Source organism: Rhinolophus sinicus, chromosome 4 (assembly GCF_057876585.1).
Source record: "Rhinolophus sinicus isolate RSI-liver-muscle chromosome 4, RSI-T2T, whole genome shotgun sequence".
Lineage (NCBI taxonomy): Eukaryota > Metazoa > Chordata > Mammalia > Chiroptera > Rhinolophidae > Rhinolophus > Rhinolophus sinicus.
Window position 1 is genome coordinate 33,511,972 of NC_142504.1, and position 26,539 is coordinate 33,538,510.

General features: G+C 39.7%; 1 protein-coding gene and 1 long non-coding RNA gene across 8 annotated transcripts in view; one reads left to right on the plus strand and one right to left on the minus strand.

Annotated features, from left to right (window-relative positions):
- The window catches only part of CDK6 (cyclin dependent kinase 6), a 219,100-nt gene that overhangs the window by 109,794 nt on the left and 82,767 nt on the right, over positions 1 to 26,539 (plus strand). For all 7 annotated transcript variants that reach the window (XM_019729705.3, XM_074340726.2, XM_074340727.2 and 4 more), the window contains one exon: positions 932 to 1,099. In XM_019729705.3, coding sequence (XP_019585264.1) covers positions 932 to 1,099 — 168 coding nt within the window. The remainder of the gene's footprint in view (positions 1 to 931; positions 1,100 to 26,539) is intronic.
- Positions 1,106 to 15,825, minus strand: LOC109446378 (uncharacterized). Its single transcript, XR_002137204.3, has 3 exons — positions 15,732 to 15,825; positions 1,459 to 1,543; positions 1,106 to 1,341 (listed from the first exon to the last, which is right to left on the minus strand). It is a non-coding gene; the product is annotated as an uncharacterized LOC109446378 (long non-coding RNA).

Sequence of the window (26,539 nt, forward strand, 5' to 3'; positions counted from 1 at the left end):
TTGTATCTAATTTTATCAGTGCTAAAATTAGGAAAAGATGTGGTACTGGTTTATTTCCTGAATGCCTGCCTGCGTTGTGCTGGTTAATGATGATGGCAATAATAGCTACCGTTTATTAAATGCGTGCTACTCTGCTTAGTGCTTTGTAAACCATGATCCCACAAAATAGGTGTTGTTGCTTTGCCATTTTACAGACAGAAAAATAGGCTCGGGGCAGTTAAATGGCTTACCCAGTTTTACGTACTAATGTGGTCATTGGTCTACTAAAGAAGTGCATTGAGGATTTGAATCCAGTTCTTCTGGTCTCTGAATCAAGATTCTGGCTAGTGGTGTTACCTTGGACTAATTAACATACAGCTGCTGTGTGTCAGTTTCTTGACCTGTAAAATGGGGCGTGATATGACTGACCTCAGTGCGCTGGTGTGGATTACTTGGGTTACTAAACAGTAGGTGCTGGAACAGTGCTGGACTCATCGTGTCTGCTTAGTATCTGGCGCTATAAAAATAATAAGAATTACCATTAACGTTATTATCATTCACTGGGTTTTAATTATTGAAATCAAATATTAAACCATATAGAGTATATGAAGTAAAAAATATCCCCCTCTCACCAACCTCCTACTTCCTCTCCTTAACATTAACCCCTGATACCAGTTTGGTATACATCCTTCCAGAATATTTCCTGTACCATCTGAAACTATTTTAAATTTTCCTTTCGTTAATAAAATACGAGGTGAGAGTAGTAAAATAATCTTTTGTAGCGATCTTGACAATGGGAGAGTGGAAAGGTAAGAAGGAAGACAAATTCATTTATTCAGCAAATATTCATCAAATGCTTTCCGGGTGCCAAGCACTCTTAAATGCTGAGGAGTTGGCATGTTGAATTTCCATCTTGACTGTTCATTGATTTTCTTTTTTTGCTTTTATTTAGGACATGATGCATCAGCTTCTCCGAGGTCTGGACTTTCTTCATTCTCACCGAGTAGTACATCGTGATCTAAAACCACAGAACATTCTGGTGACCAGCAGTGGACAGATAAAACTGGCTGACTTCGGCCTTGCCCGCATCTACAGTTTTCAGATGGCTCTTACCTCAGTGGTGAGTGAGAGAGTGCTGTTCATTTCATTAAATTTATTCTTCCTCTTTTAAATGGCAAACTGCCCCCCATTCAAACCTCTGTTGTCATTACTGCCAGTGGTCAGCAGGTAGACAAAATGCCTGCACTTTTTCATATGGCCGTGGGGAGAAGGAAAGCATTCTGCTTACGACTATAGACACATCCGGACGGGGCTTGTTGTGGGCAGGACCCATTGCAGAAGCAGCCGGTTGCATCTTAGACACTAGAAAGGAATCACTTATAAGTTTCCAAATGCATAACCACTACTTTGAGAGCTGCATATATAATGTTTGGGGAAACAGTTCAAGGTCAAGGAAGAGAGAGCACCAGGAACGCTGACCTGTGTGCAGCATCTTGCTCTGAGGAGCAGCCAGGGTGCCTGCACAGCTGTGTGAGAAAACACTCCTCTGAAGCTGTAGTGCCAACTGTAAAGAAAAAAGTAAGTGTACAGTGAACTTGGAACACCCAGGAATAAGTAGCATCACCTTGCTGGGTGGTGCTCAGAAGGAAAGCATTCTGTCAGGCCAGAAGGGAAAGCATAAATTGAAGGGCTCTGTTTTGGCAAAGGATGATAGTTACATATCCTGTTCTTTGTCTCATTGGGACACAAAACCATAATATAATAGCTGTTGACTTTGGTTAGCTTCTATTTCTCCTTGTAGTTCCTGTAAGATGACTTTTTGTGACATTCTGCCCCAAAAGATAAGAAGAGAAGCCCGGGAGTAGGCAGTGATAACCCTTCTCTTTGAAAGACCGGTTTTACCTATAGTGATTCAACCATAGATACAAAACGCCAAGGAATGGCCCTTTGCTATGTTGCTTCTCTGAGGCAGAAGGTCGATGGGGAGAATCCGTTTGATTCAGTGTTGTCTGTAGAAATGACCCTCAAAGCATTAGATAAAGTCTTTTTTTAAAAAACAAAAAGCATCCTCTCAGGTAACTGTCGTTTTTCACATCCAGTCCATTTTTAGCCTTGAGGTGGTTCTCGCTCAGGGGCAGCACCGCCCTGGGTGTGGGGCACTGTTGAGAAATGTTTAGCCACGTCTTCGGTCATCACAGTGACTTGGGAAAAGGAGGTGGCTGCCAGGAGGTCAATATTCTGCACAACAAAAATGGTTTCCCCGCATTCCTGTCATGCCTCCGCTGAGAAGTAGAAATTTGGGAGGGGAGTTGGAAATTATCTGAGAGAGAGAATTTGCCTTTAGAAAAACATTCAGTTTACAAAAGGGTTGTGCTTCCCCACCCCCGAAATATGGACACTGCAACCTGGACAAGTGAGACCCCTTACTTTCCCAACATTATACACTTTACCTAGGGCACCCGAATTTTTACAGGGGATTCCTTGGAGTGTGCCCTCACTGGTAAAAGAGAAGTTGTACTTGATTCCTCTTTGTCTGCACACCATCGATTTTGAGAAGACAGACACAAGATGGTGATTAAAGGATATAGCCCAGCATTGGGCTAGGTCAAGCGAGCCCTTGTTTTCTTAGATAATCACATCAGAAAGGGCTGAGTCTGTGTGTTTCCCCAGTGGGAAGGGTGAGGTAGGTTGCTGGCTTCCCTAGGAAGTAGTTATACATGTTGTTTCAAGGCCCTGGGGAGAAGCTTGAATAGGAACCGGACGGTCATCAGAGAAACAGATGGAAGGAACTGGCCTCCTTTGGGTACATTAACTGAGGGAAGGATGAGCCATAACTGAGACCCTTTATTTTGATCCCCCCAAATGGGGACTAAAAACAATAAATAAAAACAGGAAACCTTATTAAATTTGAGGAATGATAGCCCAGCTTGTGCACAACGTCAATTAACATTCCATTCTGGCTGCAAGTCGATATGTTCAGACAGGAAAATGTAGACAAATTATTTCATAGGGAAGAGGGGAAGGGCAATCGTAATACCTCATTTTTCAATATCGAGTTTGTGCTGCGCACTCTATGTTACTTAGGGTGATATAAAGTAGAAAAACATTAGCAACTGGGAAAGACACCAGAACAAATGCAGACCTTACTTGAAAGAGTGATCGTTGGAATTTAATGGCAGTAATAACGGGTATGATTCCTATAGAGTACTACGTGTAAATTTTTTCCCATTGTTTTACTTTTTTATTTAAAGGAAAAATCCATTTGGTATAGCAATATGTCAGTTCACAAGTACAGGGTGACATATAAAGACTTGGAATCCCAATTTTTCAGACTAAACTGGTATTTATTTTTCCACTTCCTGGAAATACACATTTTTTAGTGGGTTATGTCATACAGGAACTGGGAGTCAACTTAGTCTGTGGAATGTTAAAGGAACTGCAAGTTAACTGATTCAAAACTGACATTTTCCAGCCATGAGAAATGCTAATATATTACTTATCTTCCAAAGCCTGGCTTCAGTGTCCCCTTCTGGTACCCCCTGCAGAAATGAATTCCTCCTTCCTCCCTCAGTGATTTCAGAGTAATATCTCATTCATGTCTTTCATAATACTGCTTTCTATCTTGTTTGTAATTATTTGGAAGTTTTATTTATCAGGCTATAAGCACTTTGAAGGAGCTGACCTGTTGAGGAATTAATTTAGGACAGTCATTATAAGTCCGGACTGTAGGTGCAGGTGTGTAGGTGTGACTTAGCTTGCTCCATCTGATAAGGCAGGTTCAAAGCCCTTTAGACACCTAACTCTGCTGGGCTGCTTTCAGCATGACACTCAGGTGCATTAGTGGGTTTTTGCTGCTCAGTATACAGCGAGGTATGCACAGGTACCCTTACGGAGTAAGGGTTGTTTCTACCTATTTCTTTAAAGGTTGTAGAATTAAGATGTGTATGGCTACATTGTATACCTTAGACTTGACAAGAGGGGGCCCCTGGCCTGGATCTCATGCTTTAGAGGAGCCTGCACTCATCATGCTACAGCCATTCCTCCCTTCATGGAGCCTGAAATCCAGGATGCCAAGGTGGCATGCCTCCTAGAACCCCCGTTTCCCCACCACCACACTACCACGCTGAGGGCGTTGGAATTCCCTGACTCAATGGGAACTGCATGAGCAATTCTCAGGGTCTTCCTCCTAACAGCAGATTGTGCCAGCTGTGGGTTCGCCTCAAGCATAAGGGGCAGCAGCTGGCAGGCAGAGTGTGGCTCTTCGGACTAGAGTGTCTGTCTGTGAGCCTCTGAGGCCCCTTAGGACTCGAGAAGCGGAGGCCATTATGCTTAGCACCCGACTTAGGTAATTTGTATCAGAAGAGTTTCTCTGAAACCATGAAAATTAATTTTGTGACCTGCATTGAAAAATTACACTTGTGTGAAACACCAAAGAGAACAGGTTACAGGGAGGTCCCTTGCATTGCATCTAAGTGATACGACAAAATCATGTCTCGTGATTATATAACCTCCGTGGCAGAAATGTTTCAAGAATATATGCTTATTCAATAGAACAACCATAAGACTAGCTAACATTCTATTTAGAGTCATTCTAAAGTCACCATTTCTAAGTACTTCCCATGTCGAATATGGTATATGGTGCAACTCATTTTTATCTGTCAAGACAAAAGGGACATAGAGACCAACCACTCAGCCAGCAGTTTTGGTCACGCCCGATGGCGCCCCCAGCTCTGACCGGGCGAGTCTCAGCAGACCTGGACCATCACTAGCCACGCGATGATGACGCTGATCATCGTGAAGCGCTGTGAACAGCAGCCCAGGGAGAAAATAGTCTTCTCTGTGTACAATGTAAAATCGTTCATTTTTTTTTTTTTTCTAAACTGAACCATGCGGCATGTAGGGTGCTAATGTTGCCATTGGGTTTGGAGTTTGGGGCACTCCTGATTAACCACCTCGTTTTGAAAGTGGGGAAACTGAAACTCTGGCAGGCAATTTGTGACCAGGTTCATGCTGAATTCACCAAATAGATTGTGAATGGCTTGGAGAATCCACACACCCCGCCCCCGACTCTTCCGCTCTTGTCCCCACCGTAGGCTCCAGTACTTCAGAGCGTATCAAACTATGTTCTTTAGGATTCTCTGGGTCTACAAAGCATATCCAGAGGTTCCACAAATGTTCAACAGCCCATTTTTTAATATATATGTTTAGTCTTGCTGACATTGTAATTTAAAAAACAACAACAAACTAGCTCATGCCACATTTTGACACAGTTGAATAACCCTGAGGCATGAGTTTAGTGCCTCCTGCTTAGCTAATTTTTTATGCAGACCTCCAAATGAAACTTCTTCTGCCACACTTGAGCACACCTGATTGTTTTGTAAATATATCATTGCTTAGGAAAAATCAAGTGTTCTCTGGATTATTCACTCCTATGTCCTCTTTAAAATCACCAGTGCAAGATGGTGGCAGTACACACATCGTGCTGTCGTCACTGTACATGAGACCACCTGGAGGCCAGTCAGCAGTGCCAGTGTTGACATTTCTGTATCCTGATGTGACTGCCAACCCTCAGGCAGTTAGAGCCACTCACTCCCTAGGACAGTCAACATAAAGCCGCCCGTGGATAAAAAGAAGTCTACACCTTAAAATGAGGTCGTTCCTTTTGGTGCCTCAGTAACTTAACATGCTGGGATGGAGGCCAGGATGGGTCTGCCTTAAAACAATTTCTGCTCTACAGTGAATAGTAGTACAGCAACTTTTCAGTGTATTTGGAGGGCCTTTCTATAATCACTAAACAAAAGATAAAATTAGCAATTTTCCTCTAAATGCCTGTGCCTAACACACACAGTTTAGAGAAAAATTCCCCTTTGTACCATAATGTACCACAGTGAGAATATCCCCCTGTCTTTTTAGTGACTTAATAAAATTCTCAGTGAATTACATTCCAAAGGTCTTTTTGTTCCGTATCATCTTCCCTATTAAAAGACATAAGCATTCTGAAAACATTTTCCACTCTGTAGAAATCAACAAACGACAACAAGTAAATAGTAAACATGAGAAGGCAGCCCTACAAAGCACAAAAATTCACTTGGAGATTTTCCTTCTGCTCGTATGGAATTGATAAGATTCCCAAAGTTGCCTTATTTAAGATTATTCATTTATTTAATACCACAAATACTACAAAAATTGAATTGCTTGCATTCCTTTCTTATGCCTCTAGCAATACATAGTTTCCTCCTCCAACCCCAGGGTTGGTAGCATTTAAAAAACACTAAAACAACCATGCAGATTCAGAACCTTTTTGATGAGCCTAAGGGAGAAAATTAACAAAATGGAGTTGGGGCATTCAGTTAACAAATAATTACTGATCACATGCCAGGCACTGTCAATGAATCTGAGAGGTGACTGTGGACAGAAATTAACAAGGTCTTTGCTATAATAGAACATATAATCAAAACGGGGAGACAGATCTTAATCAAATAGTCATACCAAGAAATGTATAGTTACAAACAGAGATAAGTTCTATAAAGGAACACCGTTGTATGAGGCCACGTGACTTAGGAACCCTCAATGGCTGGGCATCAAGGAAGGCACGGGCCTGCCCACCCATGCCAGGATGTGGGATGCTCACAGAGGTGGCCAGCATCCTCCTCTCGGAACCCACCTGGACACAGGCCCCATGGATATGTGCATCATACAATCCAGGCTTATTTTCTGTGTCTGTGTTTGGAATAGCTCATTGTACGGCACCCAGTTGGCACCATTAAGTTGACAAAGTGAAACAGGACCAGAGATCGGAGGACAATGTCATCTTTTACAGGAGAAAATAAATTGTTTATGCTTGTTTCCTCTCCGTGCATGTTGTATTTACTATGGAGACCTGGCAGGGTTAGTGCCTCGGCTTGGGCAGCCGACTTGCTCCCACAGAAGCCTGCAAATGCTGCCAGTACATACTGAGTAAATCAAACCAAGAGCATTACACGAGTATAATGGAAAAAACCCAAAGCCCTGTAGTCTCAGCACCTCAGGGAAAGTGCAGGACACACCTCTGAAGCCGGAAAGGCTCCTGTAACTCCCTCCCTGCTCAGCGTCTCCTTGCCATGACACAACCAGGTCTGTTTTGTGAAAACTTCACAGTTGCCAGTACATATTTCATAGTTAACAATGGGGTGTTTGTGCCGGTTTCGTTTTCACTTTCACCAGTGAGGGAAGTGGAACACAATGGAGCAGTGCACAGAGCTGGGAACAGGACACGTTTGCTTCAGGATTCCCAGGGCTGGGTACATGGAAAATGCCAGAGCCAAAACAAACATGAAAACCCATCCAGATCCTCCGTTACGCATTCTCGGCGGTAATAAAACACATTTCGAGATACCATCTGATAGGTTAACTCTGCCTCTTCAGTGAAGCAAACACTGGTGACCACGGTGAGAATGTCTCCCGTGTAGAAAGATACTGTAAGCTGTACGATACAGAAAGCTACTGGAGGTGTGTGTGCATACGCGTGGGTACTTAATTGCACCAAGTAGACTTGTGAAGTGAATCAAATGACTGCTTTCCTTATGTATAAAAGATAGTCATTCATTTGACTCACCTAGTTCTAGCTCCTCCATAAGTGGCTAATTAGTTCTGGACGAAAACGGTTTCACTGTAATGCTGCTGCCTGGAGGATGTTTCACTCAGAAAGGACAGGATGTTCTTTGCTTCCTCCATATATCTGTTCAGCTAGCATGTCCTATCAAGATATGGTATAGACAGGGTCTGGTGTTTTTATATCCCGTTATATAGACTCCTTGTATGATGCCATCGATGATATCTCAAAAGCTGGAGGCCAAGTGTCAGTGTAAAGACCAAGCGTTGTCTTAATGTTGAGAGCACTAAATGCTTCAGAGAGGATTTGCAGGCAAAAGGTTTCTCAGGGATACAGAAAATGGGAAAAAAAATTTGTTTCCTCTTAACATTGAACATTCTTATGGGAATATGCTTTTCATGCTTGATCAAGGGCTAGACTGATGAACTGTATTTAATGAGATAATTCCATATCCACTAAATTCACTTGAGTGTTGTGTTATGTTCATTCACAGACGTATGTGACACAGTCCTTGGAATTGAATATAAAACGATGTTTCTATAAATTGGATTTTTATGTCCTCTTGAACTCTTCGGATATGTGAGCCTCTTGGTTTTACAGATATCACTACTTCCTTGAAGGAAGGAAAAAGTGGAAGTATCTTCATTTTGCTTGGATTTGATAGTCTCATTGTGTAAGTTCCTAAGTCAAGATTTGTTATTGAAATTCTGTTACATTGGACATACCCATTTTTATTCACTCAATCCAAATCTTATACTACCACGTTTCCCTGAAAATAAGACCTACCCGGAAAATAAGCCCTAGCATGACTTTTCAGGATGCTCGTAATATAAAAGCAGCCCTACCATATTTCCCCGAAAATAAGACCGGACTTATATTAATTTTTGCTCCAAAAGATGCATTAGGGCTTATTTTATATTACGAGTGTCCTGAAAAATCATGCTACGGCTTATTTTCCGGTTAGGTCTTATTTTCAGAGAAACACGGTATGTTAGTGTTTCCCGCAGTGCCTTCCTGGCACATGGTAGGCACTTGTCAGTACATGGTGTGTTAATGAAATGAATCCTCTTGATTCTCTGGTGCCTAATGAATGAATTCCAAACTCTGTAGCTAAGCATGCAGTTTTTTTTGCAGTGTAGTCTTCCCATTAGCACTCCCACCCAGAGACCACTCCCATACACATAGCCTCATATTGCTTATTATCTAACACCATCTAATTTCTCACTACTCTTTGAATTTACTTTCTCTCCCAACTCCATGCTTTCAAGTGAATCAATGAATGAATTTCCAACTCTGGCTTTTCCATGTTGCTGCTGGGACCATTGCGTCATAATTATAAGCAGCTAAAGTTTGTTTGTTTGTTTGTTTTTATTTGTTTTAGACGCAACTTGTAGCTAATCTTCCCAATAGCCTGCGTCACTCCCTGATAGTAACTTGAGCTCTGAGGGAGTAACATTTGCATTTTGAATGTCTGCGTGCACAGCCATTCATAACGTTCTGGTAATCATTGTGCCTCATCCCTCCTTACCCAAGGTCACAAACCTTCCACACATCCCAACCTGTGCACTTACATTTTCTGCATGGCATGTTTTTTGAAAAATTAAGATCTTTGGTGAGCCTTGGTGTGTCACAGGAAAAGGTTGAAAATGTGTGCGTTGTAATTTCTTTTAGTCAATTTACTTATTTATAGGTCACTTGGATCCTTGAAAAGATTAGGTACCTGTCTTTGTTAATTTGTCCAGGTCTCTCCAAAAGTTAAGCTCAAACTTTTATATGATTGCTTTGTAATGCTGGGTTTTCTTTCCTGTTTTATTGCTAATATTCCAAGTTTGTTTCTAAATGATGCTCTTTGGAACGCTTCCCCTTGTTGCTCCTGCGCTCTGCTTTCCTTTTCTCTAGGAATTAAAACACAGGCTGAGTGACATCATTGCGCCCAACATCTGTAAGGATACTGATGATTTTTAAATCCCTCATAAATTTGAATGTTAAACTTTACAGTTGGCTGTAGAGGAATAATCTACCTTCAAGTCTCAGGGAAACATCCAAAAGAAAGAAGGGGAAAGCGTAGGAGAATTTACTTTAGCGCTGCTCATGTATTTATTTTGAAGGCTGGCAGAATCTAAAAGTGAGGCTGTAAACTTAACAACTCAACCATAAAAACCCCAAAATAAGGGAGAAAAATCTCTACTACTTCTAGGTTTGGATACTAATATAAAGTTACAGGATTTCTATTCTTCCGCTGTCTTAAATTCTTTTTTTTTTTCTTTCTAAAGCTGTCCTTCCCTTTCTTTCCCTTTTATTTTGGTTAATTCATTTTTAAAGGTTACGATGCTTTGAAATGTATGGAAGTTTCCTGAATATTTGCTGGCATACTTCAGTTAATAGATTTCACAGTGATGTTGAATACTATCTGTACCTTATGTAACTGGGTGATTTCAGTGAGGTGGGGACTGTACATGGTATCAGTTCTTGTGGGAAAATATGCTTCAGTGGCTTACTGGCACTGCTCTTGGAATGTGGCATTTAAAAGTACCTTTTTACAGTGGGAAAGAATTCTGTCAAGAATAAACAGTCTGACCTTGTTAAATGGGCCAAAGTCTGTCTGTAACCTAGTTCCAGAAAACTAGCTTTTACTAGTTTAGAAAAAGCAGGTTAGAAAAATTACAACTAAAACTTTCTACAGAATGGGAAAAGTTACTAGTATCAAGTATATGAAATCAATTCCAAAAATGATGGTCTTTACATAGATTCATGAACACTTCTTTACTTGACTATAAGATCCCACTCTTCCAGAGTAGATGAAACATCAGGAGTATTGTTAGTTAGAAAAGCAGATTTTCTTTTTCCTGGAAAGACAAGACTGGCGTATAGAGAGGAGCTGTGGGAGGGGCTGTGTAGCATGGACCAGCCGTGGGAAAGAAACCAACGGGCTTAGGGAGATGTGGAAGGAGTAAAAATTGCCCATTGCCCACAGGTCTGTATACTCTGAGCTCCGGAACGCAACAGTCTGTTGTTCTTAACCTTTCTCTCCATCCCTGCTTTCCCACCCACTTCAAACCCATTCACACAGCCCTGTCATCTTGCCTCTCCAGACCTCTTTCCTCCTGTTTGAAACAACATGCCAGTAGATTTTGTGCCTCCATGCCATTAGACAGTCTTCTCTCCGCTTAGATTGCCTTTCCCCTTTTCAGCCTAACCAACTCCTACTCATTCTTCAAGACTCAGTGCAAATGCCACCTCCTCCCTGAAGTTGGCCTGACTCTCTAGAATAAAGTCAGGCAGTTCTTCTGTGTACTTTTGATCTGCCTCTAATAGTATCTGATGTATAAAGAGAAGCGGAATGAAGGCAGAAAACGGAGAGGGTAGAAACTAGAGATAGTTCAATGAAGGTCTACAAAAAAGTGGGGAAAACACATCCATACCACAGTCAGACATGAGATGAACTTTATGGGGGGAAAAAAGAAGAAAATAAAAAAGTAGTATTCCTTTTAGTCAAATAAGTGTCTGTGGTCTTAAATCTCTTTGTATTACAGTGTTGTTGATCATAATGTGGATCCATTCTCAGGACATAGCAGTCATTACTGATGTAATCGTTGCTATTTTTATTGCCAGTTGTATAAATATATATATAATAATGTCTTTTGATATGATAAACATTTCCATTCAAAATGAAATAGATTGTCGTGAGTCTGCATAAGACATCTCACTAGTAATTGTGTGAATCTGAAGTGTTCTTATGGTTTAAAGTTTACTCGATTGTAATTAAGATGAATCTACCATTAAATGACTTTTTTTTTTTTCCGTATACAGATAGACCCTTTTTCTAAAACTCTGTCTTTTCCTCAGGACTTACATGACAGATGCTTTAGCTTCTTGGGCCTAAAAACCCAGTAACATGGTTGTGTTCTATGTAATTAGCCACCTGTCTTTCTGTTTCTCCTTTTTCACCCCTAGAATCCAGCTTTTGCTAAAGTTGGCAAATTATATACCTCACATGTGGTCATTATATGACTAAACCCTAATGAGGGATATGTAATGTCAACAGCCACAAAATACCATAATTTACTCTCTTCATTAGACAACAAGCACCTTGAGAGAAGAAACCCGGCATCACATATATTATGTGCACTAAATAGTAATTGGTAATGATGATGTACTTTTAAGATGTTTATATCCGTTATAAAAGTAACATATACTCATTATCGGCAAATTTGTGTGGTCTCAGATTCTCTCTTGCATTCTCTTGTTCTCTTGCATTCATTTTTTTTTTTTTAATGGTAACGTGGATTTGTTTTTCAGTTTTCAAAGTTGGAATGTCAAAATGGGGTTTAAAAGAAAGATGTCAATAAAGGTGTAGAATATTTTTTCAGCCCTTTGTGAGATTGTTCTTTTACGGGAACTGCTCACATTCACCTTTTTTCCCCTCACTGTTCCTAAGGAACAGCAAGTTTAGGAATTAGGTATTGGATATAATTCCAGGAAGAGTCTGTTGCGATTGAGGATGTTTTTTACAAAACTAAATAAAAATTTCACCATCACCACCGCGTGCTTCCCCAGCCCCCAAATATCATACAATCGATCACGGATGTTTCTCTTAAAAGAACGCTGTCACTTTCTTGAAGCCAGATGTTAAGATGGAAAGGTTTGGGAAGACATCAGAATTTAAAACATTATATGACTGGTATTCTTTCTGATATTGCATTTGTTTAGTTGTGTGTGTGTGTGTGTGTGTGTGTGTGTGTGTGTGTTCTATATCTCATCAGGTTTTGGTGAATAAATAGTTCACACCCTCCCAAGAGAATACGTCCTTTCTTTTCTTTAAACAGTGACTCCATTGATCCTGTTTTAGAATTTCTTCCCTTGTTTCTCTCTTCCTTCTTGGTAACATTGTTTTTGAAGCCTTACGTTGACTCAGGAGTTCCCAGAATATTCCTTTTTCTCTTTTACCATTTTCAACTATAAGCAAAGAAATTTATTTTCCTCAAAAAATCTTACTTCATTCAAGGCACTACAGCACAGCACATTAGTTAAGAGGGTAGATTCTGGACCCACACCTTTTATTTGAAGTTTATCTTGCTATTTAACAAGCTGTGTGACCTTAAATAAATTCATTAGCGTCTCTGTGTTTTGGGTTTTTTATTTGTTAAAAAATGGATAAAATAACCATGCCTACCTTATAGAATTGTTGTAGGAATTAACTAAGTTAACACATGAAAAGAATAAGTATCAGTAAAGTCCTATAATTTAATTATGTAGTAGTAATATTCATCTTTGCACCTGAAGATGAAGACAGGTGCAGAAATAAGTATAACCAATTAAACCATTTTCCTACTGCTAACCAGTCACCTAAGGACCACTAGTCCAGTTTCGGTTACTAATATCTCAGGGAGACCATTCTCTCCTTTTTCATTATTAAAGTGTTTGTCAAAAGGGAGAATGTTTCTAGTATTCCTGAAATGAGTATGTTGAGGAAATCTTCTTTCCACGGTCACTATTGTTTAAACACTGCCAATGTTTGGAAAATTCTTTCCCAAAATATACCTGCACCTGGTCTTTGTATACAGGAAGTTGAATATGCAAATCCAGAAAGCTGCAGAATTATCGCAATGAGACTGAGAATGGGTGAGCATGTTATTGTGAATGAACTGCACAGGTCGTACAAACTATCTAGCTTTCAAGCACCATCACTCAGTGTGAGGTCTCAGGGTCCCAGAAACCCAGTGCTGTTTTTTTCAGTCCTTGCTTCTTGCTGACTTTCAACTGCCAGGCAAGGAGTTAGGGTGGGAGAAGAGAAACTTGAGTTTTGACCCCATAGCACAAACCTTCATAACTGTTCTTTTTTTTTCCTTTACCACCCATAGGACCAAGTCCGGAAAGATAAGAAAAAAAATTTTTCAGAAAAGACATGTTCTGTATTTAATCTCCATAGAGAGGAGGGTAGGTGACCGAAATGTAATAATTCCTAAATTATAAAAGTAAATTCCTTTCCTTGCTCTACTCAAAATGGGCCTTTTAATCTTATTTCTAGACTAAACCATTTTGTACTCCAGTTACCACTTTCGCTTGGGGGGTAGGTGCTTAGTAGTTAATATTCAGAAAGTTTCATTTTCCAAATAAGTTAGATTCTTCCCCGGTCAATAAGTGACTCATTGTACCATGGATTAGGAATTAATATCACAAATAACATACACTTCTTTCCCATAGTCTGCTTAAGATGTGTCACATAAGAACTCTTCCAGCTATTAACCTTTCAAAAAAATTAGTTGAAAGAAATTCCTGAGGCTTTCAGCCCAGCCCTTGTATAACCTGCGCTGTCTTGTTTTGTTTTACAAAGCCATGCAGGAATGCCCCCCATTCACAAAAGGAGTTGGTACGTAAGCCAATAACTCAGTGGCATATTCAGTCTGCCATTCAGGGAATTTGCGTGTGGCATTTGCTACAATTGCTTAGTCTCTAATTTAGTTTTGAAGAACAATTGTCTTAGTGTTGCTCTTATCAACCTAGCACCCAAGTCAGTATTCAGATTAAACCAAGATACTGTCTTTGAAGAAAATGTACTCTGGCTTTTCTTAGATTCAAGGTAAAGGTGTGGTTTGGCGACATAAGCGGCATTGTGTGGAAATCAGGAGCTTCTGCAATATGACCTGACTAGGATCCAGCTCTCTTCACACAGTTCTTGCTCTGAACTCCCACAGCACTTCTTTTTTTTTTCCCCCTGATTTTTTTTTTAACTTTTTAAAATTTATTTGTGTGTTTCCAAGACCCATCAGCTCCAAGTCAAGCAGTTGTTTCAATCTAGTTGTGGAGGGTGCAGCTCACAGTGATCATGTGAGGATCGAACCAGCGACCTTGCTATCAAGAGCACTGTGCTCTAACCAACTGAGCTAATCGGCTGCCCCCCACAGCACTTCTTAAGCCACCCAACTCAGCCTTTACAAGAAGCCTTTTACTCTCTACTTAAGCTTAAGGTGACTTCCTTTTTTCTTTCTTTTTTTTTTTAAATGCTGCTCAAAGCTCCTTGAATCACGGACAATGACTTGTGTTTGTTAAGCATGTTTAGTGTAGACCAGAAACCTAGGCGATCCGGTGATGCTTGGTGGAATAACTACTTGTAATACTCTCCTTCTCTTGGTACCTATAGGACATCGTAATGGAAATACCACTACTATTCCAGATGTTTTATTACTATTAATGTGTATGTGTAGAATTCTAAGTACAGAGTTTACTCACAAGATAAAGATATTTTCAGATAAACAAAAACCAAGACAGTTTACTTCCAGCTTTTCACTAAAGAAACTTCTAAAGGACATACTTCAAAGAGAAGGAAAATAATCCTCAAAGGAATGTCTGAGATGCAAGAAAGAATGGTGTGTACATAAATACGGTAAATACGTCTGAATAAGTCATCAATCACAGTAAATGTAAATGTACAAAACTCACCAGTTAACAGATAGAGAATGTTAGATTGCATTTTTAAAATTTTTTCTAATACCAACTCTGCTTTTTCAAGAAACAGAAAACTTTGATCCTCTGCTTGTCGGAACATAAAATGGTACACTACTTAGGAAAATAATTTGACATTACCTATATAGTTTAACATGCTCATTCCATGAAACCCTGCAATTTCTTGCCTAGAGACATACCTTAGAGAAATCTGCTCTTATGCAGCAAGAGTTATATTCAGGAAAATTCATAGCGACATTGTTTGTAAAAGTAAAATCTGAAACAACCCAAATATTCCCAGACAACTGAATAATTAAATCAACCCTGGTATAGTCACACAATAAAACTAACTATACAGCAGTGAAAATGAATGAACTGTAGCTCTAGGCAACAACAGGGATGAATCTTAGAAACAGTATTGAATAAAAAAAAAACAAAGCAAAGAAAGTTATAAAGTATAGGAAATAGTTATAAACCTCAGAAACAAGCAATACTAAATATTAAATTATTTAGGTATATTTATGTGATAAAACTAGCAACACTTTTTTTAAAACAAGGCAGTGAAAAACACCAGACTTAGAATAGTGGTTACCTGTGGGGGCAAAGAGAGGTAAGGAAGCAAGGGAATGGAATTGAAAAGAGTATTAAAAAGAACAGAGGAAGCAGGAGGTCTCTGAACACCCAAATAGGCACAGCATCATTAAAGCCTTGCACTTACCTCCTTGGCCTTTTATTTAGACTCATGCTGTCATGTAATGTGATTTCTTCAAGTTTTGCTGTACGATTCTTGCTGGCCAGGCACTGGCTTGAAAGTGTAGAAGTTGATGAAACAGATAAAATCTCCCCGCATTCTTGTGGGGAAGATGTATGATAAATAAGTAAACACGTTAATGGGTTGTATAATTTCAGGTAGTGATAACTTACGAAGCACCACGACAGGATGAGAGGATAAGGTGTGATAGAATGAGAGGCAGGGTCGTCACAACTGAGATCCGGGAAGTTGTCCGGGGTCCAGCTCTGAGGGGTGTGTTGTGAAAGGGTTGAATCCATTTTTAAGTATAATAGGAAGCCGTCTAAGGGCTTTGAATAAGGGGCCTAGTCCATAGTAGAGAAGAAGCCAGGAAAGGTGTTAGATTGATGAACGGGGGTTGTGTAACAGCTGGGAAAAAGACAATTGATAATAGGACACAAGCAAGAAAATTTTTCAATGATTTAAGTAATACTGTTTCAGAGCTTGAAGAGAGAAACTTAAGTAATCTTGGAAATTCTGTTTTAGCTAAGTCTTTATCCGTCTTCCCAGATCAATGAGATGTGAAAATAGTAGTGACTTGCATACACACACACAAACACACACATACACACACAACACAACACACATTCTTTTCATGACACATTCCGGTCATAAAAATATGACATTTTTATCCAGAAAATTGAGAATACTTATGTTGTGCTTTAATTACTTAGCTATAAGTGATACTATAATAATTAATGAGATCATTTGAACTGTTTTTGCCCATCCCGAGATTTGCAGTATGTGTGTGCAATGAGTAGTAGTATCATTAATTATTGTGCAGTATAAAAAGAGACTTTTCTTTAAAAATCTGTTATTACTCATTACTCAATTAAGTTCAGCTGGGACTATTTATGAGCAGCAGTGGATTTACTGTGCCTAATGGATTTTAAGCTTCAGAGCCCTTCGCTTGCAGCCCCGTACACACTCCAAGGCCATGGGAAAGGCCGCAGCAAGGTGTCCATGTGGTCTTTTTTTTTTCAATTGCAGAACTAAGCTGTTTTAAATGCAGTTGATTAACACTGCTTATCTCCACTCCACCACATTTTCCTTCGTGTCAGATGTCACCTTCACCATGAGTGCTGTTAACCCTCAGTTTTGTGCAGGCAGCCTTCTGGTCCCCACCATGTTACTATAGTAGATATTCTAAAGCCCTCATCTTGCTTATTAGCATCTACTGATACATGTCCGCTTCTCTCTTCATCTCTTGTGGATATCCACCTTGGCCTCTGTGACACCGTAGTTTCCTGCTTTTCATCCTCACGACCTCATTGCTCTTTGGTGACTGCCTTCTTCCGTCTTCCCCCTACAATCTGTCCTACGTGTGCTCTGTCCCCTGCTTTCTGGAGGTGATCCTGGAGGAAGAGAGCTCATATTCTGTCCAACTCTGTCCTCCCCCTTGGGCCACATATCCCTTGGATTTACATATCCAACTGGGCAGCGTCACGAGCAGCAAGCCTGCCTGTCATTCCCTTTCTGGGTCTCCATTCAGGTCGACCATCCACCTGTCACCCAGGCCAGAAACCTGGGACTTATCCTAGATTTCTTTCCTCTCCCCCTTGTGTCTCATTTAAAATTACCCCTCCTAGATCTCATCTCCTCTCTGCTGTAGGACCTTGGGACCTCCTGCTAGGGCACCTGGATTGCGTTCCCTGCCTCTGTTGTTACCAGAATAGTCATTCTAAAATGCAAATCTGACATACAACACCTGCATTAAACTCTTCAGTGCCTCCTCTTCCCCTCAGGATAAAGTCTAGGCTCCATCGTCTGGCACTCGAGGTCATTGTCATCTGGTCCATGCAGCTTCCTGCTCCTCAGCCTTCCTGCTCAAGCTCTTCCCTGTGCCAGTCATGCCTGCTCGTTGAAGCCGCTGAGACTGTGTGCCCCTCTTCTGCACCCTGCCCTACCCCTGAGGAGCTGGTCTATGTACAACATTTGCTGATAGAGCCAGGCACCTGCAAAGTACTTTATGGACCTTATGTCATAGAGTTCTCGATCATCCTATGAAGGAGGCACTACTATGATTCCCCATTTTGCAGATGAAACAAAGGCATGGGGAAGCTAATGTATGAGTATTTCAGCCAGGTGGTACAGCTCATAACCAAGGAGTCAGGATTTGAACCCAGGCCCTTAAATTACGTCTCTCCCTGGGACATGAGCTTTTGCAATTGGTAGTTCCACGTCTGCCTCCCCTTCTCAACTGTGAGCTTTTAAGTGTACATACCATGTCTTCAGTCATCTTCCTATCATCTTTATAACTGGGATCCAACGCTCGTCACATAGTAGGCACATTAGGGTATGTATGAATGAATGAGTCATTGAAGTGATGTTGTAATGTCTCATAAACTGCATGAGAAGTGATAACTAAGGGGTAGTACGGATATATCAGTGTTTCACCCACCATGTATTTTGTCCCTGAGGACCTCACAGAAGTGAAAATGTTGTTGCTGCCTTTAAGGAGAATTTGGTTTACATGAAAAACTTAAATAGTTGAAAGAACTTAAATACTGAGTTTTATAAGTTATTCCTGTTATCGGTGGGCATTATTAATATTGATAGGAAGCAACTTAGGTTGTTAAGCATTCATCATGTCTAATAGCTCACAGTAACAGCCTTTTAATTACTGGCTTCATCAAGATGTACAGCAGAGAACTTTTAGAACTGCTGGCCACTTCTCTTACCAGCCTTGCTGTAGGAGGGGTCTTAAACAAGTGTAAGCTTCTGTCTTCCGATGGTAAATTATTAGTTTTATCAGTTAAAATGCAAGAGAGACTCCCCAACCCCGTTGAAATGGCAAGATTATTCATCTTGCAGAAGGAAGATTTCAGTTACTATTTTAAATGCAAAAACTACTATGCTTAAAATATAAGTATGGGTATACTTATATTAAGTATGTGGTTTCTGGAACTGTCCTCATGGAGAATCATTGAAACATGGTCTCTGATGTTCTTTGTAATAGCAACATGCTTATTTCATAAGCCAGAGCCCATATAGGAAAAAAGCTTTTATTTCCCCCCATGCAAAGGCTTATGACTGAAGGAGAAAAAAAATTAATTAATTACATGAATATTAAGAGGTTACTTATCTATTATAACATTGGGCCACAAGTTGACTAATTAAAAGGAATGCTGGCTGGAAAGCTGCCACAAATCTGCTCCTTTCATTTAGAGGGCCACAGGCTGAAGCCATTGATTGTGCGTGACAGACTCTGGGAACAATGGTACAGCGCACAGACCGTCCAGATGAAGCATGCTCGTCTGAATTACACCGACGAAGGGGTGGCCTACAGGCAAACAAAATGGTTAAACAATACATAATCAAGTTTTTATTTGGTATTTCCTGCAAGGCTGTACCAGTTGCCAGGGAGTGTACTGTATTTTTTCTTTGGCTGTATTAATTGTTGACCATAGCTGGCAGAGCACCAAACAGGGACAGATAAGGGGGGAAATGGCATCTGGACATTAAAGGCCCAAGTGTACTGGGGGGAAAAAAGCACAAAAAAATTACAGCATATATCAGGAATTTTCCAACTAACGATGTGCGGATGTGGTAGCGCAAGGGGAAAAGAGCCAAACTGAGCTTGCTTTGTTCACTAAGAGAGGCCCCCCTGTAACATTCCTTTTAGCTGTGCATATTTTGGCTTCATTTGTACAGTTTTAACTTTATACTGTGTGTGGAGAAGCTCAGTTGTAACTGGTTATTCCTAATAATTACATTGCAATAATTAAAGTTCATGGATAGCTGTTATGTCCTTAGTTATTTAGAAGCTGTTTCAAAAACTAAGTCTAAGCCGAAAAAGTCTTTTAAGTGACATGCCATTACTGTATAAAAGATGGCAACAATTATTTTCTTTGATTTCACAACAGTTTTTTTTTTCTTTTCTTTTTTTTTTTTAAAGACAATGTTCATTTATGGAGACAAACAAGAAACAATGTCTTAAAAACTTGGGATACAAGTGGGGTTTCCAGACTGGGAGTGACTAGATCTTATAGCCTGCAAATAAAATAGTCCCCAACTGGTTCGTAAAACATGAAAATTTGTGATAGGGATAATCCCCTTTGCTACTTCTAGATTCCATTTAAAATGCAAAAGTAATATATAAATACTCATAAATCTATTGCAGAAACAAAGTATTGAAGTTTCATGACCTCAGTTAGAAGTCATATGTTACTGTTTTAATTCAGTAATAAAATGAAAAATCTCCCACTGAACACAGCTCCCTTCTTGAAAGATTGATAAGCCTGGGAGTCCCCAGTAATAATAATTATAATGTATACCAAACCGTTAGAGCTGTGAAATATGTTTGCCAGGAGCTTCTTTTGCAGTGGTGGTGATCTGTCTGCATGTATGGCTCTCAGGTCCAGTGGTTATACCTGCAGTCTTTGGGGTTTGAACTCGAGCTCTGACACATGGTTAGCTGTGGGACTTTACTAGAGTTATGATTGTTTTCTGAATATCAGTTTCTTACCTAGAATATGGGTTAAAGAAAAAGGCAGTGCTTACCTCACAAGTTATTACAGAATTTAAATGACAGAAAATTCATAAAATCCTTAGTGAAGTACAAGGCAAGGCATCGGGAAAACCCACAATGAGCTCTAGGGGTTGTTATTACATCTTCTGTGCAGTGAAGCTCCGGGGTTTCTTTTAGCTTCTCAAAACATTATTTCTAGTCGGTGTCTGCATTCGAGTTGAAGATCGTTACTTAATCGCCACTGACTTCTACAGCAGATAGCAAGGATCAGGTTGTTTGGTCTGCAGTGGAAGCAGTGGTTTTGGTTACTCTCAAACATTCTTTGCAAAGCTGAAATTTTAATCACTTTTCAGATTAATCACTTATTAATACCCAGTTACTAGTCGAGAAAAACTGAAAAACATTATCCTCAAATAGCATCATTCTTCTCGGAACGGACTTCTAGCTACAGGATACACATACTTTCTGATGTTATAGATAGCTGCCTGATAGCACAAAGGCCATTTCTGTCTCATATTTTATTGAATGATTTTCATAAGACTTATTTTAATGACTTTTGTGCATGCTGGTTACATTTTCTGGTGTTTGTTGTTTTTCATTTTCATCCCCAGAAGTCTTAACCCTTCACCTTAAACACGTGTTAGGGGTGCATAGACTGAATATTAGAATTGCACGATTCTTTTCAGCACCCCAGGAATTCAGTGTTCTCTTCGTGCCATAAAGGGCAACTGCATTAATGATGGTCAATGTATACGTCCCAAACATTTTTAAATCCACAAAATATCTCATAGGCATGAGCATGATACAGACATGAGTCCTTGCCATCAGACCAGTTTTTCTCGAAGTAAATCTTCATGTCCTGAAAATATTTTGAGGCCTTAAATAATATGACTATTGAATAACATCTTTGGAATCATTGAGTAAAGACTGTAATAAAACATACACGTATGGGGTAAGTTGTGTTTTTTTTATAGGATCTTTACTTCTTAGCATTAGGAGTAAAAGATTATTAATTCTCCCCCACTCAAACAATAACAACTATAAAAATGAGCTGAATGTAGTCAGCTTTAACTTAAAACTGGAAAACTCCCTTTTCATTTCTGCAATTGGCTTTTTCTCTTCAGCTGCTTTTTAAGTTGGGCTGTTAGCAATTTAGCCTGTCTTTAATTTTAAGCACCATTCTTCCAGTCAGGAGATCCCTATAGGAAGCCCCACTCTCATAGCCTCGCCTCTCATTGGCTAGCTGGGAAAAGAGCATTTCTGCATAAATTGGATGCTTCCTTCTCCCCTGGAGACCAAATATGCTCATGTTTCACAATCCCCTGGTTTGTAAGCTTGCGTCCATTGCCTGAAGCTGGAAACTTTCACTTTGTAGAACACAGCGCACATCAAAATCCAGATTTAATACCCCTGACGTGCCCGTGGGTCTAATAGGAGATTGAATACATGCTTCTTAATCCAGTGTTTCTGAGCTGCTCCGCCTGAAATCAGAAACCGATGTGCGTGAGAGAGGTGTCCTTCAAAGAAAGGTATTTCCTTTGTGCAGCCCCAATGCGCACAGAATCCAAGGGGTTAACCTGAGAGCTGCTTTGAAAACAGAGGCGAAGGTCACTGGCGGCGACAGCAAAGACTTTTAAAGCCGGCCGTCCTGAGCCTTTCACCCTGCCTTTCCCACCCAGGGGATTGTAAACATTGGCGCCCGGCCACCACGTCCCACAGCACAAAACTTCTCTGTGCTTTCAGCATATACGTTTATGCTTTTTCATGGAAGCTGAAGCAAAGGCGCATTATTGCTGGGAGCACAGAGAACATGTTTCTGTTCAATGAAAGGGGAGGAATCCTATCCCGCTGGAATGTGAAAGCACGCAGATACGCTTATTTAGCGGTGTTTCACATGTAACTTAGCTGCTGCTCTGAGTCTGACTTGCTCAAGTCAAAAGAATGTGTAGAATGCTGTCACTTAATCAGAACCCAGAAGAGCTCTTTTATCTGCCATTTGTTAGTAACTAGCAATATTAACCCTTATCTTTGTCCTTTAGCTCCATCCAGTGCCCTCGGATATGAGAACTGGTAACATAAAAGGGCTTATTACCTTGAGCATTGCTTCTTGTTTTTTAAAACTCAGAGTTCTTTAGTCAGCCGCAAAGGAGTTGCGGGATTTTCTTTAACTTAAAGTTGTCATGGTCTTAGGACCATAGTTGTTTGATAATATTTAAAAGAATCCAAGATGACTCATATATTTATGTTGCCATTTATATCTGATTCTTCAGAAGTTTTTTATTGTTATTATTATCCATGTAATTTAGCGTAATAACCTCCATCAATTGAGTTGCATGAAAACAGAATGGAATTTCCAGAGATAATACGTATAGCTTAAATTTTTCCCTCCTGAACTTTTTAATACATTGTACAGGGGTTAATATCATTCCATCTATCAGTAATTTCATGTAATTTCAGTCATCTGATATAATAGTTTTTCTCTTCAGTGATTGCTCAAGGCATGAACAGATAATTCATTTTGATAGATCCATATTGTACAGGAGGTAGCGGCAGAAAAATTATAACCCATACTATTCCTTTTTGCTGGTCTTTTTTTAGAAGGGACTGTATTTCATAGGCAGACATATAAAATCTTACCCCTCTCTTCTGAAATGGCAGTTATGAGCATATTCTGTAATAAATGTGGGTGCTTGCCTACAGAAAGTACAATCCGTCACTGTACATTCCTGTTTGAAGAATGATGCTTGATTCTGAAAAGAATTCAAGACCAACGCCAGCTCTTACCCCACTGCACAGACGTGCAGACGTGACTCTCTCTAGCCTATAACTACAGTTGATCAGAGATATGCCTTAGCCTTTTGCCTGTCCGTCTAAATGACTTTTTAAGGTTCTTCACAGTCTCTTCTGGAATTCTACTTTTGCTTTCTGGATTCACAAATTCTGTTGGGTACTAATTAATGTCCTTTAAATTTTCTTCTTGATCAAAGCTCCATTTTTTTAAATGTGAAGTTTCTTTGAATAGAGTCACTGACCTGGATGTACAAGTATGAGTACATCCAGGTCAAGATCCAGGTAATGTCACTGAGCATGTAGAATTATCTACTCTTGATTATAGGATTCTAGGGTTGAAATGACTTTGGAAATTTCCCCTGGTTGGAGAAACTAGGACCCAATGATATAAAGTTACTTTTTTTACAAGATAATACGCAGAAGTTATTTAGTGGTATATCTGAGGCTAAAACCCAGGTCTCCAAATGTCAGTCCAGGATTCTTTCCCTTCCTCCGTCCAGACTTGTACCCTGTGTCCTGTAGCATGAGTTTACCGATGACCAAAGGTGAGATTATAAGTGGCTGGTATTTGCATCGTGGGTGTACCTCAGCATGTAGAAGTCTGAACAAGTGATTATACGGAGATGGTTTCTACACTGAGCACGAGGTAACATGAAGTCTTGGTCTTCTTTACTGGTTCCCGAGGCACCTGGTAACTGGCATATCAACATTCGCATCATCCGTGTGTCACACCTCAATTTCGCTATGATTTGTTTCTCGCAATTTCTGTAGAAACTTCTTTTATCTTGCCTCTTCATGTGAGAATGCACATCACAACAGTGAACTCGATAGAAAAGCTGACAGTGTAACTAAAGCTATGCTCGATTAGGAGGCTTAATTGAGAGCACTAAATGCTTCTACGACTAGATAAGGAAGGATTGAATGTAAAGGTAAAAGCCTTCAATCCAAAGACCGGAAAAGCAGATGAATTCTTTTCAACAAGCCATCTATTGAATTGATTGTTTTTAAAAATGAATGTTATGTATACTCATGAAAAATAGAAACATTGTTGAAGTACATAGTGATAAATTAATTAGAAAAAAAAATACCGCTATAAATCAGGAGACAGGAGTAAATGTATGGCAGTACCAGCAGTGAAAGTGGGTAAAAATGTCTGGTGTTCATTAATAAAATGTTTTTTCTCCCAATGATCTTCATGAGGAAAATCATAGAAAGGCTTAGTCCATTGTAGCTCTGTTACAAAATGAATTTGTTAGAACAGTCACAAAGGATTTGGGAATCCCAGGAAGCTCCCATTGTCCTCATAGGAGCAGCTTCTTAGTCCTGGGAATTGAGGCAGACACGTCCTGTGATTGGTGTGTGTGGACTTTTCTTTGGAGTGGAACTGGCACCGGGCAGACGGTAGCTCTTGCTAATTAGCAGATGCACTATTGAAGTTCCTTCCGATTAATGCCAATTAATTAGATTTTGCTGCGGGATGTATTTTACAGAAATTTCTGATTGCCATGGCTTTCAGATGGGAGCGTTCATACTTTCAGGCCCCGTCTCATTGGAGAGATTAAGATGGCATCTTTCAGTCTATTCAATTACTTTGTACTCTCTTTGTATTGCAGAGATTTTAACGGTAGAGCTAAATCGCTTCCCTGTATTTGAAATATGGGTCTCTGCACCCAGGTTTTTCCTTTATGTCAAAGACTTTACATCTGAAGTCTTAATTTCTCCGTATATACTGAGGCCTTTTTTTTTTTTTTAAAGAAGTTTACTCCCTCTGCTGGCTCTATGAAATGAAGGCATGTAATAAGTATACGTTAAGTCCACCCTTACAGGCATTGCTAGGTCCTTGGAAACTGCGACTTTAAGCAAAACGATGTATAGCAAAACCAATTTTACCACAGGCCAATTGCTATAACGAAGAGTTAAGTTCCTACAGCATATTTCTGATCACAAAAACATCACCAAACTTCTAAATAAAGACCCCAAACACTTCTAATAGTAAACATTGAAATAAATGTGAGCTTATACATACATTTAAGAAAGATGAATAAAAACAAGGGAGATCATTATTTTCCAACCTGCTTGTTCCAGTTTTCAGGGTCATGGGTGGCCAGAGCCTATCCCAGCAACTCAGGGCGCCAGGCGGGAACCCACCGTGGAGAGGACACCCTTGCATCGCAGAGGACACACACACACACACACACACACACACACACACACACTCACTGACTCACTCACTCATCCTGGGACAATGTAGACACATCACTTTACCTAACGTGCTCATCTTTTTGAGATGTGGGAGGAAACGGGCGTACTAGAGAAACCTACGCAGACATGGGGAGAACGTGAAACTCCCCACAGACAGTGTCTCTGGCCGGGAATCTTTTCTTTTCCTCATCAGTGTTATATGGAAACGACGTTATCCAAGGACCTGCTATATTTCTAAATACAAATCCAGGGGATGGATTACATATGATGTTCTTTGCCTTAGACTTTTTCCAAAGTGTAAAATTAAACTTTAGTTTGGCTCTCTCTAATTCTGGATATAAAATCATGCAAGAATCTGAGAGATATTTTACATTCCTTTTGAGAACAATATGAAATTCTATGAGACTAGTAGTAATTTGACATTTAAGAAAGTCTGGCATGCAGATTTATAGTATAAAATAGGTGCTCAATAAATATTAATTCTTTGATTGCAGTCATATTTTTATTGTATACAGGTTGTGTGTACTTTATTGTAGAAGCAATAAATCACCCATTCTCTTTCATGAAGTCATCTGTGTTTCCATAGCACTTTCTCCAATGCTTTAGTATAGTTCCAACCAAACTGTATTATAGTTACTTCTTTTTATATTTGCCTCACTAGACTACGAACTCCTCCAGAACAGGCCTTGTCTAATATTTGTCTTTATACTGGACTACATACAGGACTATATACTGACAGGTATTATTCTGTACTTTAGTTTGTAATGATGTTTCAGAATTTTGTCCATAGAGGAACTCGAGTAACAACTACTATTCAACAACTTCGAAAGTTTCTACATTATTAATGTTTTAACTTAGAATCTTGGCACAGATGTTTCAAAATATGTTTTAGTTTATTTCCCTATTTACTGCCCCAATTGTCTACGAACTCTGTATAAATACATAGCTTATACACCTCCAAAGAAAGACAAACAAATACTTAAAAGTTAGGAATTTGCTAATAGGCAGATGTAGCAGGGGCAAAAGTGAGAAGAGAAACTTAACATTTAAAAAATTGTCTTAAACTATTGAATCACACATCTATGCACAAATGATAGGTATCATTATTTATTCAGTCATCACACAGAGATTGTAATTAGTGCTTTAATAAATTCAGACTATATTATCATTTTTTGAACCTTATATTCTTATGAATTGGTTAGTCAAAAGTATAGGAGGTACCACTACACACTAACTGAAATAGTTGGGACTATCAAGTGATGGCAAAGATATG